Here is a 13,151-nt window from a genome sequence, read left to right as displayed (position 1 = left end):
GAGTGTTCTACTCAGTATTCTAGCATCTGCTACAATATAATTAACAGTTTGAAAGTTCAGAACAAGAGGAGACCAAACATCTCGTCCAATCTGTTTCACCATTCAGTTATATCGTGACTCACCTGTTCCTTAAACCAGTGTTTATCAAAGTGAGGGTCGCGGCCCACCTGTGAGTCGCGGGATGATGTAAAATGGGTCACCAAAAGATCTCCAAAAATGATCCCGAGGATCGCCTTGCCTTTTTCCCACCTTCTCCCTGGGTACATTCTGGCTGCAGTGCCACGTGTGACTACATGAGGCTGATGTAGAGGCCAGTGCCGTGGACTTTCTGCCTTCCTGGGTCACTGTTATAGACACAGCCACCGACACAGCCTCCAGCGGCCAATCCTGTTTCTGCAGCAACTGATCAGCTCGGTTAGTCAGCACCTGCACCTACAACTGAAGAGTTTAAAAGAAAAATAATTAATTATCTTTACATTTATTTCCTGCAGATATTTCTTCTGTACACACTTAGTTTCCAGCTGTGCTTCGCGCTCTTCCCAGGCCTCCCACCCAAAACCAAGTCACTGCTGCCTGGAATATGTATCCACAAGTACCCCAGTCAGTAACTCATAGCCGGAATACTCCCTTATACAGGATGTAGCTCCAGCAGATAATTCCTGCGTATCCTGTGGGGATCTCCCCACTTTTCAATTGGTCCATTGCCACAAAGCTGATTCATGTTTGCCCCATTCTGAACTCCGCTCTGGGACAACCGGTGTGCGTTCGGGAACTCCATCCATCCCAGTCAGAGGGGAAATGCTCATAGGAAGCAGGGAGTCAATGATCACTCAATGAGACCGACTCCTGGGTTAATGCTCTGATTCGGATGCATGGTTAATGTCTGCCACTGTTGCCATTATCAATTAATCTTGAATTTCTGTTCGCATTAACGTTGACAGTGTTGGTTCAATTTCTGTGATAATTAATATTGTTGATGTCTGTTGAGTTTCAGTTACTCTTAATCTTGTCAATCAGATTTAAGTTTAAGGACACCTCAGTGCAGGAAATGACACTAAGTGCGGCCTCGGAGGGGCATTTCCCGCTGGGGACCGAAATAGGAACAAAGTGCCGTTAGATGGCGGGGTCATGTCCACCGCTTTTCCCTGCTAATCCCGCCCAGTACAGACTGGGTTTTTTTTTTTAAATTAAATTGCGCCCATCATACCGGTGGGCACTAAACATCCTGCCAGTGAAAATGGATTTGCCTTACTTACTCTCTGATCATAATTTTGAACATCTCAGACAAATTTCCCCTCGACTTTCTCTACCAGAAGGAGAACAACACAGGTTTCTCTGGTCTCTCGGTGTAACAGAAATCTTTCATCCTGGTATCGTTGTAAATCTCTCCTGTAACCACTGCAAGGCGTCAACTTCCTTCCTGAAGTGCGGTGCCCTGAATTGGACACAATGCTCCAACTGGAGTCTCCTCACCAACGATTTACAAAACATTTGACGTAACCTCCCTGCTTTTGTAGTCGATGTCCCTATTTATAAAATCCAGGATCCCGTATAACTCTTTTAGACATCGAAGCACACGCATGGATGAGGCAGGGTGACATCACAGTGTCTTCCATCTCATTTCCCGGGGGTCTCGGTTGAAGGGGAAAGGGTGGGGGAGGCACTGGTTGGGAGGGCAGATCAATGATCCTCAACCTGGTGGGCAAAATAATTCATTCCCAAACCCAATAGAGGATGAGAGGAGAATAAGGCAGCAAGCTGACAAGGGTTAAAAAATAAAAAAAAAATTTAAGTTTAAGGTTGTGCTGTGTGTGCATAAGGGGTTTGATACATGTTTAAAATGGGAAGCCACTCTTGGCTCACTTTCTGAGATCAGTCGCTCTCTCAGTGAGGCTGGGCTAGATTCTCTGTTTGGGTGACTAAGTCCCCACGCTGGCGTGAAAACGGTGGTGCTTTATGCCATGACAACTTGTGCAAAACGGTCACTGATTCCCTGCTCCGGGGGGGCTAGCAGCCAGGCAGCCTAGAACTCCCAGCTCCAGCTGCCGATACAGCCCAGTGCATTGCCAGGTCCGTAGCCACGCATACGCACGGCGGCGGCCTGCAGCGGCCGCGCTTCAGGCGGATGCAGCCTACAGACCCGGAATGCAAAAATAGTCCCCCCTTCGGCCGGCTCGTACGCCTCGGACCGCCCGCCCACAGTGCCCCAAGGGGATCGGAGAATCCAGCCCGCTAACTTTGCAATCAATGGTGATTCTCTGTCCTACCCCAGCAGCCCAAAATCCAGGTGTGTTTCCAAGAATTTCCTTATTCTCCCTTCAAACACCTCAGGGGTCTGCGATCAGAAGTCACGCACACTGATCTCTGCAGCGATTTTTATTTCAAGTTATTTAGATTTCCAAAAAACAACAAAAAATAGAAAATATATTTTCATTTACAATTTTTTACATGTAATAATACTGAAGTGGCAACACTGAACGTGATTGTTTAAAAAGTAACCATGGAGAACCTATTGTGAACGTGACGTGGGTCGCGAGAGGTGGCCATTTTGTAAAAATGGGTCACCGGAAAAAATGTTTGAAAAACACTGCCTTAAACTACATTCACCTGTCTCAGACCCATAACCCTCGATAATGTTACTCCAACAGAAAGCAAACAATCACAATGTGGACTCGTATCCACAGTTTCATTGGCGAGAGGTCAACATTTCTACTTCCTTTTGTGTGAAATAGTTGACATTGCAGCTAAGATAAATGGTCTGGTAACTTTGCATGTGACAGCCCAGTTTTATACGTTAATATAAACAATATTGATGAATTGAACTACACGAATTTCACAACTATTGGAGTTGAGTTCTCAGATCCTGGGGGAGTCTATTAGAACCTTTTTATTTTACAGGATTTTGTTCTGCTTTATGAATGAACCTCCCCAAATTCTTAAGCAGGGAAATATAAGGGGGCTGGGCAGTACCTTTGTAATTGGACCCAGGAAGAATCTTCAAGAGACTAAAGTCTCTTCGGCACTGGGTCAGGCATTATTGATGCAGTGAGCTGGGGATCAAAGAGTACAGAATGATTCAAATGGTCGTGAACAGAGTCACATAATGAATGGGCTGTGGTTGGATATTCCTATAGACCTCTCTCTCTTTTTATGTGGCAGTGTGACGGAGTGTCCATCTCACTCCCCAGTCTCCAGGGACTAGCAGTGCTCAACATCCCCAGTTACGCTGGTGGGATCAACTTCTGGGGAGGAACAAAGGAGAATGATGTGAGTATTTTTGTACAGTGTATGAATTATTGATGGACCACATACAATGATATTAGAGCACAGTTCACATGAACACGAGTGGGTACTATTTATAAATATTAGCATACGTCTCCATCCATGGATATTAGACAAGGGAAATTTCACATTAGTTGTGTTTGCTACCATTGCAACTAAAGGGGGAACACACACCACATAAGAAGTCCCAGTGTCTGCAACACCTCCATCAACGATGCCTGCATCAAAGACTAGCACCGCTATAATATTGAGCAATGCAAAGACATTTTAATAAGTGCAACACTAATGAAATGTATTTTTTCAAATGTTGCTCCGATGTGCAGAGTCTTACATGTTGTGTGATCTCACTCTGCCAACGTAATACCAAGGTTAATATTTGCATTTTTCACAGAATATTGAACCTCAAAACACCAGTTCAAGTTTCTGGGATCACGATTGTCATTTGTTCGGTGCCTCACTGGGCACTGGGTCAGGCATTGTTGATGCAGTGAGCTGGGAGATCAAAGAAGACAGAATGGTTCAAATGGACATGAACAGCATCATGTAATGAATGGGCTGAAGTTGTTCCAGACATTGGTTATTGAAGCTCAGCCAAGCATTCCAGTAATCTTTGTTGTTGTTCTAGAATTATGGAGCACCGTCCTTCGATGACAAGAAGCTGGAGGTGGTGGCGGTGTTTGGGAGTATCCAAATGGCTGTTTCCAGAGTCATTAACCTACAGTATCACCGGATAGCACAGGTGAGTCTGGGAGAATGAACAGAATTACAGGATAGCACAGGTGAGTATGGGAGAATGCACAGAATTACAGGATAGCTCAGGTGTGTCTTGGAGGATGCACTGTATTATGGGATAGCACAAGTGAGTCTGGTAGAATGCACAGAATTATGGGATAGGACAGGGGAGCCTGAAAAATGAACTGTATTATGGGGTAGCACAAGTGAGTCTGAGAAAACGGGCAATATTTTGGGATAACACAGGTGAGACTGAGAAACTGGCAATATTATGGGATAGTACAGGTGAGTCTGAGAAGATGGGCAATATTGCGGGATAGCACAGGTAAGTCTGGGAGAATGCATGACATAATGGGATAGCACAGGTTAGTTTGAAAATTTATGGTATTACGGGATGGTATAGGTGAGTCTGAGAAATGGACAGTACTATGGGATAGCATAGGTGAGTTTGGGAGAATGCATGGTCTTATGGGATAGCACTGGTGAGTCTGGTAGAATGCATGGTCTTATGGGATAGCACAGGTGAGTCTGGGAGAATGCACTATATTGTGGGATCGCACAGGTGAGTCTGGGAGAATGCACAGTATTATAGGATAGCACAGGTGAGTCTAGGTGAACAGAAAAACCTAAAAAGTTGTATTCATATTGTGCCTTTCACAACTACAGATATATCCAAAATGCTTTACAGCCAATCTAATACTTTTGAAGTGTAGCTCCCACAAATAGCAATGTGATAATTACAAAATAATTGCTTTTTGCGATGTAGGTTGAGTGTGAAGTATTGATCAGGACACTATGCTGTGAGCACAGTCCACCTCAGCAGGCAGCTAGGGGCTCAGTTTAATATCCGACCCAAAAGATGGCACTTCTGACAATGCAGCACTCCATGAGTACCACACAGAACTGGTAGCCTTGATTCTTGCCATCAAGTCTTGGAGTGGGTCTTGAACACACAACCTCCTGACTGTGAGGTGAGTCTGTTCGCAGCTGGACAATGTCGATATGAGTGTAGGTGCTGTGGAGCTTAGTTCAAAATATTTTTGTAATGTGCTTCATGGTCAAGATCCCCCCCTTCACCCTCCCCCCCCTTCACCCTCCCCCCCCCTTCACCCTCCCCCCCCCTCCCCCCCCCCCTCTTCCCCCCCGCCATTGGTGTTGCTCAGTGGCACGACGTTTGCTGGTGGCGGTATTCTCTATGCCCGCCGCTTGTAAATGGGATTTCCCATTGAAGCCACGCCCCGGGAAAACCACGAGCAGGGGTACACTGCATTACACTAACGGGTAATGCGTTAAAGTGGTTCCAGTGACAGGAGCGTCGGTAACCGGAGGTCAAAGATTTAATATAATTGGCAAAAGATTCAAGGGTGATGCTGAGAGCAATTATTTTTATACAGCGAGTTGATGTAATTTGGAAATCTGATCGGACAGTGGAAACAGGTTCAATAGTAGAGAATTGGGTGAGAGTTCAGAAAGGGATAATTTGTTTGACTGTAAAGGAGAAGAAGGCGGGGGTGGGGTGGGGAAGGGTGACTAATTGGATAGTTCAGCCAATGAACCAGCTCAGGCCCAATGGGCTGGATGGCCTCTTTCTGTGCTACATGTTTTGCTGCAACTATTGTGACGATGAAGGCTTGCTTAGCGTCTCCTGCTGTGTATTGTTGCAGTGCCGCACGGTTAAAATCACCATCAGCGGAGATGAGGGCGTCCCAGTTCAGGTGGACGGTGAAGCCTGGATCCAGCCTCCAGGAATTATCAAGATTCAACATAAGAACAGGGCCCAAATGTTGACAAGGGACAGGGTAAGTGTTCATTAAAGTCATCGCTCCCGTTTTCACCTCTGTGAGGAGCATTCTGATCATTTGGACAATGCTGGCGGTGACTAGGATCTTTTCTGCTGTGTACATGAATGGCATTTATGTCAAAGTTACGATAGTGAGGCAGGAAAAGCCACTGATGCTACCATTGGTTGGAAATGAGTTCAGAGATCATTAATGGTTGCTGTTTGATGTCTCAGCTATGTGTAACTTTGAGTTATAATTGGATGTGGTTACAGCTCAGCGCAGGCCAAGAAAAAATGAAGAAAGTCTGCCTAACCAGTAAGATTCTGAACAGAGTGAATGTACAGTGAGATCTAAGGTTGGACATACACCATTCTTTAAAGGTGGCAGTGAGCGTCACCAGTTATTTGGATGTGTTGTGGGTTATTTCATCACATGTCCTCCAACCGCCCCACCCCGATACTTCTGCCGTTGATCCCTGTGTGTCCAATGTATTCCACACATCGCTCAGGGAATCAAGCGAAATGGGCATCGACCAGCGGGATAGAGCGGTGCGAGGAAATCAGCCATGATCTTAAGGAATGCACGATAGGACCAACCTGGTTCTTATATTCTTGTGTTCATCCTCATGGTGCCCTGCCATCCCAGGCCAAGAGGAACTGAACAAAATATTCACTACTGGAGTGTGGATGATTCTTGACTGAGCAAACATTACCTTTACCCCCTTTATGGCTTTTCATTCTTGGAAATTCAAGATAATCACGCTTTTGGTCACAATACTGAGGCTTTCACGCAGATCCGTCCATGTGAAGCTTTGTTACACTGACTGGAATGCAGCAGTGACTGATGTGGTACTCTGGATCTCCACATGACAGTATAGTTTCTGAATAATTTTGAAATAATTTCCTAGCCCTTCAGAGACTGGACGTACAACCTAAAATGTACACCAGGACCCCAGATTTTGTTGAACAATTCCCCAGCTGAGGACAATCCTCTGCAAAATCCTCTTAACACTTGAGTTGAAATCAGAGACTTCAGACGGTTCTGATGTACTTACCTCAATAGTTACCCACGAAAATGCTAGGCAGAATAAAACCTAGTCTAACGTCTGGGTAACTATACTGATGTCTCAGCTCCCACCCAACCCCCTGGCTATTACCCTGACCCAGCTTGACTTACTCTCCTGAACTGTCCCACCCCTCATGACCCCCTGACTGCGCCCCCCTGACCCAACCCGACTACACTGACCACGATCACCTTTCTACGTCTCTAGCCCTCAAGATGGCTCGTTCTCCCAACCTGACCCAACTACCCCCACCAATAGATAGAGAGATTTTTGAACAGTAAAGGAATTAAGGGTTATGGTAAGCAGGCGGGAAGTGGAGTTGAGTCAACAAAAAGATCAGCCATGATCTTAATGAATGGCAGTGCAGGCTCGAAGGGCCAGGTGACCTATTCCTGCTCCGAGTTCCTATGTTCACCCCAACTAAACCTTCACTCACATATCCAACTCACCCACCTACCACCCTCTCTATGTACCACCCTACCCACTGACATCACATACCTAACCATCCTATCACCCATCCCATTCACACACATTCATCCATTCATCTATTTACTAACATTCGCACTTTACGTTTAAATTCAACCACACGGCAGCTACTGCTGTAAAAAGGGTGGGCAGGATTCTGCATCCCGTCGCACCTGTTTTCTGGTGCGTCGCGCCCCAGCCGGCAGTGGGATCCTACATCCTGTGGCAGCCGGCCAATGAGGGTTCCCATTGTGGGCACCCCGACACCATCAGGAAATCCGCGGGTGTGAGTGGGCTGCCAGAGAAATGAAGGATCACACCGACGGAGAATCCAGCTGGGTTTGTCTCCAGTCTTCCCAACCTTACACTACAGCTCGACAACAAATATCTCAGATGGGCATTGTGGTCCCCATTTCTGGAGAAGCTGGGCACGGAAGCCCCTGTCAGAAATGCGAAGCAGTAATGAGGTGCAGAAAAGTACATTTGGAATGGTAATCTTCGCGTAAGATTCGGACCAATATAACAATATAAAAGGCTTAAATTAACACGCAAAAAACAGAGTCCCATTTTGGGCGCGTATAAGTGGGATGTAGCACAGCACCTGCAGTGCCGAGAATGAAAACAGGGTGGTACTGCCAGGGGGCATGGTGGTAGTGCCAAGGTTCCTGGGTGCCACAGGAATGCCAGGGTACCATCCTGCCCAGAGTTCGTACACCCGGGGTCTCTAATGGCAGGAGAGATTCCCCCAGATGCGATTACGCCTGGTCCACATTTGTGTGGACCAGTGCTAAACGGCGCCATGGCGAGGTTTCCCAGACGAGGTCATTAGTTCTTGGGAGAATCTGGCGTCGACATATTTAAATGAGCCTAATGGCTCACTTAAATATGTTAATCTGGATCAGGCCTGACAAGGACAGGGGGCGGGATTCTCTGACCCCCCGCTGGGCCGGAGAATCGCCGGATGGCGGCGTGAATCCCGCCCCGATGCCGGCTGCCAGATACTCCAGCACCGGTTGGCAGTGGCCCCACCCCCGGCGATTCTCAGCTCCGCAATGGGCCGAGTGGCCGCCCATCTTCGGTGGCTCCCGCCGGCGTAAATCAAACAAGGTCCTTGCCTGCGGGACCTGGCTCTGCGGGCGGCCTGCGGAGCCCTCGGGGGGGGGGGCGTGGGGGGATCTGGCACCAGGGGGGCCCCCACGGTGGCCTGGCCCGCGATCGGGGCCCACCAATCTGCGGGCAGGCATGTGCCGTGGGGGCACTCTTTCCCTCCGTGCCAGCCGCTGTCACGTCCGCCATGGCCGGCGCGGAGTAGAACCCCCCTGCCCATGCACTGGGATCACGCCAGAGCACGCTGATGCTCCTGCGCATGCGCCAATTCGCGCCGGCCTAGCCCCTGAAGGTACAGACGATTCCGCACCTTCCGGGCGGCCTGACGCCGGAGTGGTTCACGCCACTCCTCGGTGCCGGTAAGGCCCGCCCCACCGGATACCGAAGAATCCCGGCCAAGATCTTTCAGCACTGCATGCCAGTCCGGGCGACGTTGCCCACTGCGCTGACCGCCTCTGCCATCAGTGCCCTTGCACGGCAAATGGTGGTGCCTGGCGGCCTTCCTCCCAGGTCGGGGTACAGGGTCATCCATCTCTTCTCCACGCCGTCCATGATGTTGTCCAGCTTAGCGTCCCTGAACTGTGGCGCTGCTCTTCTTCCAGCCATCCCGTTGAGTGGGACGGTGTGTGTGGGAGGGAAGGTTCGCTTAAGTGGTCTGTGGCATGTGAACCTCATGTGCGGCAATCACGGACCTGGCAAATCAGGCGCCGATTTCCATGGAATTGATTGCTTTCCACACGGCGAAGGTGCTCGCCCATTCAAAGTAGCTGAATTGGTGCAGCTGTTGCACCATTTATTCTGTCATAAAACGCCACGGTTCCCCGGCCGGCGTCAGCACATAGCCTCAAAATCGGAGAATCCAGCCTTAAGTGTCAGGATTCATGGACTTTCACAACAGCAAGACTGGCGCCGCAGCTGGACCGATTCAGGGACTGTTGCGCTAGCTAGCACTGGCACCGCGTGGATCACAATCGATTCCAATGGGAAACGGTGCGGGATTCACCGGGTCCGTGATTGACATTCGGGTGGCTGACAAGCTGCAGCCGTATATGCACATGACACCACCCACACACACCCATAAGATGGCACTGGTTGCGCTGGAGTATGCCCACCTCGCTGATGCCTCAGCTGGCGCCAGAGGGCACCTAGGGGGATGCCCTGGGGGCGGACACATATGAGCTGTGGCCCCAAGTTCACAGTGGTCAGCCAGCGGCATGCGCAGCCACTTGGCTGTCTTGCGGGCCGCAGCAATGGTGTTCCATGCCCGTCCACCCCGACCCCACGGCCCACCTCCTGGCCACACCCTAGTACTCCCCAGGCCCTGGCAGAAGCTCCCTGGCCAGTGGCACAATTGTCAGCGAACAACGCTGATGTTGGGTACTTTCCATACCATCTCTCTCCCCCTCAGCAGCTACGGCGCCTGTTTCACAAATTTTAAAAGAATAAGTGAACCTCACCTTTAGGAATTCTCCCCAGTGAAGGCAGAGAATCACGAAGGCTCCAAAGAATACCGGGTCAGGCCCGCTAATGATGCGCCAACGGCATTAACTGTACGTGCGTTCTGGAATGCATTCACGCAGCTGTTGAGACACCGGAGAATTGTGATTTGGCGTGAATCCGGCACCCGCCACAATTTCAGCGTCAAAACAGATTCTCTGCCCAATCATGTTTCCCTATTCCGGCAGCAGCCGACAGAATCCCGCCCCACATATTTTCACAACTGATTCTGATCGCCACTTTAACCATTTATGATGATGAATTTTCATCTTAATCTGCTGGTTCAACTTCAGACTCCTTTCTCTCGCTCCACACCTTTTCAGAACTCTCTTTTTGCCTGGATTGTTTCTTCTATTCCTGACTGTGCTATATCGGGGTAGCACAGTGGGTAGCACTGCTGCTTCACAGCTCCAGGGACCCAGGTTTGATTCCCGGCTTGGGTCACTGTCTGAGTGGAGTCGCCATGTTTCCCCCGTGTCGGCATGGGCTTCCTCTGGGTGCTCCGGTTTCAAACAAACAAAGAAGAAAGAAATGTACAGCACAGGAACAGGCTCTTCGGCCCTCCACGCCCGTGCCGACCATGCTGCCCGTCTAAACTACAATCTTCTACACTTCCTGGGTCCGTATCCCTCTATTCCCATCCTATTCATGTATTTGTCAAGATGCCCCTTAAATGTCACTATCGTCCCTGCTTCCACCACCTCCTCCGGCATCGAGTTCCAGGCACCCACTACCCTCTGTGTAAAAAACTTGTCTCGTACATCTCCTCTAAACCTTGCCCCTCGCACCTTAAACCTATGCCCCCTAGTAATTGACCCCTCTACCCTGGGAAAAGCCTCTGACTATCCACTCTGTCTATGCCCCTCATAATTTTGTAGACCTCTATCAGGTCACCCCTCAACCTCCGTCGATCCAGTGAGAACAAACCGAGTTTATTCAACCGCTCCTCATAGCTAATGCCCTCCATACCAGGCAACATTCTGGTAAATCTCTTCTGCACCCTCTCTAAAGCCTCCACATCCTTCTGTGATCCTTCTGAACACTATACTCCAAGTGTGGCCTAACTAAGGTTCTATACAGCTGCAACATGACTTGCCAATTCTTATACTCAATGCCCCGGCCAATGAAGGCAAGCATGCCGTATGCCTTCTTGACTACCTTCTCCACCTGTGTTGCCCCTTTCAGTGACCTGTGGACCTGTACTCCTAGATCTCTCTGACTTTCAATACTTATGAGGGTTCTACCATTCACTGTATATTCCTTACCTGCATTAGACCTTCCAAAATGCATTACCTCACATTTGTCCGGATTAATACCATCTGCCATCTCTCCGCCCAAGTCTCCAAACAATGTAAATCCTGCTGTATCCTCTGACAGTCCTCATCGCTATCCGCAATTCCACCAACCTTTGTGTCGTCTGCAAACTTACTAATCAGACCAGTTACATTTTCCTCCAAATCATTTATACATACTACAAACAGCAAAGGTCCCAGCACTGATCCCTGCGGAACACCACTAGTCACAGCCCTCCAATTAGAAAAGCATCCTTCCATTGCTACTCTCTGCCTTCTATGACCTAGCCAGTTCTGTATCCACCTTGCCAGCTCACCCCTGATCCTGTGTGACTTCACCTTTTGTACTAGTCTACCATGAGGGACCTTGTCAAAGGCCTTACTGAAGTCCATATAGACAACATCCACTGCCCTACCTGCATCAATCATCTTTGTGACCTCCTCGAAAAATTCTATCAAGTTAGTGAGAAACAACCTCCCCTTCACAAAACCATGCTGCCTCTTACGAATACGTCCATTTGCTTCCAAATGGGCGTAGATCCTGTCTCGAAGAATTCTCTCCAGTAATTTCCCTACCACTGACATAAGGCTCACCGACCTGTAGTTCCCTGGATTATCCTTGCTACCCTTCTTAAACAGAGGAACAACATTGGCTATTCTCCAGTCCTCTGGGACATCACCTGAAGACAGTGAGGATCCAAAGATTTCTGTCAAGGCCTCAGCAATTTCCTCTCTAGCCTCCTTCAGTATTCTGGGGTAGATCCCATCAGGCCCTGGGGACTTATTTACCTTAATATTTTTCAAGACGCCCAGCATCTCGTCTTTTTGGATCTCAATGTGACCCAGGCTATCTACACACCCTTCTCCTGACTCAACATCTACCAGTTCCTTCTCTTTGGTGAATACTGATGCAAAGTATTCATTTAGTACCTCGTCCATTTCTCTGGCTCCACACATAGATTCCCTTGCCTCTCCTTCAGTGGGCCAACCCTTTCCCTGGCTACCCTCTTGCTTTTTATGTACGTGTAAAAAGCTTTGGGATTTTCCTTAACCCAATTTGCCAATGACTTTTCATGGCCCCTTCTAGCCCTCCTGCCTCCTTGCTTAAGTTCCTTCCTACTTTCCTTATATTCCACACAGGCTTCGTCTGTTCCCAGCCTTTTAGCCCTGACAAATGCCTCCTTTTTATTTTTGACGAGGCCTACAATATCTCTCGTTATCCAAGGTTCCCGAAAATTGCCGTATTTATCCTTCTTCCTCACAGGAACATGCCGGTCCTGAATTCCTTTCAACTGATACTTGAAAGCCTCCCACATGTCAGATGTCGATTTACCCTCAAACATCCACCCCCAATCTAAGTTCTTCAGTTCCCGCCTAATATTGTTATAATTAGCCTTCCCCCAATTTAGCACATTCACCCTAGGACCACTCTTATCCTTGTCCACCAGCACTTTAAAACCTACTGAATTGGGGTCACTGTTCCCGAAATGCTCCCATCCTGAAACTTCTACCACCTGGCTGGGCTTATTCCCCAATACCAGGTCCAGTACCGCCCCTTCCCTAGTTGGACTGTCTACATATTGTTTTAAGAATCCCTCCTGGATGCTCCTGACAAACTCTGCCCCATCTAAACCCTGGCACTAAGTGAGTCCCAGTCAATATTGGGGAAGTTGAAGTCTCCCATCACCACAACCCTGTTGTTTTTACTCTTTTCCAAAATCTGTCTAACTATCTGCTCCTCTATCTCCCGCTGGCCGTTGGGAGGCCTGTAGTAAACCCCCAACATTGTGACTGCACCCTTCTTATTCCTGATCTCTACCTATATAGCCTCACTGCCCTCTGAGGTGTCCTCCCATAGTACAGCTGTGATATCCTCCCTAACCAGTAGCGCAACTCCGCCACCCCTTTTACATCCCCCTCTATCCCGCCTGA

At 48.7% G+C, this 13,151-nt stretch overlaps 1 protein-coding gene across 6 annotated transcripts in view; it reads left to right on the top strand.

Annotated features, from left to right (window-relative positions):
* The window catches only part of LOC140420895 (diacylglycerol kinase eta), a 335,531-nt gene that overhangs the window by 296,146 nt on the left and 26,234 nt on the right, over positions 1-13,151 (top strand). For all 6 annotated transcript variants that reach the window (XM_072505015.1, XM_072505018.1, XM_072505017.1 and 3 more), the window contains exons 20-22: positions 3,160-3,267; positions 3,908-4,021; positions 5,679-5,813. In XM_072505015.1, coding sequence (XP_072361116.1) covers positions 3,160-3,267; positions 3,908-4,021; positions 5,679-5,813 — 357 coding nt within the window. The remainder of the gene's footprint in view (positions 1-3,159; positions 3,268-3,907; positions 4,022-5,678; positions 5,814-13,151) is intronic.

Source organism: Scyliorhinus torazame, chromosome 5 (assembly GCF_047496885.1).
Source record: "Scyliorhinus torazame isolate Kashiwa2021f chromosome 5, sScyTor2.1, whole genome shotgun sequence".
In the NCBI taxonomy this organism is placed as follows: Eukaryota; Metazoa; Chordata; class Chondrichthyes; order Carcharhiniformes; family Scyliorhinidae; genus Scyliorhinus; species Scyliorhinus torazame.
Note: the sequence above shows the minus strand (reverse complement) of the source record. Positions and strands in the feature narration are given on the sequence as shown.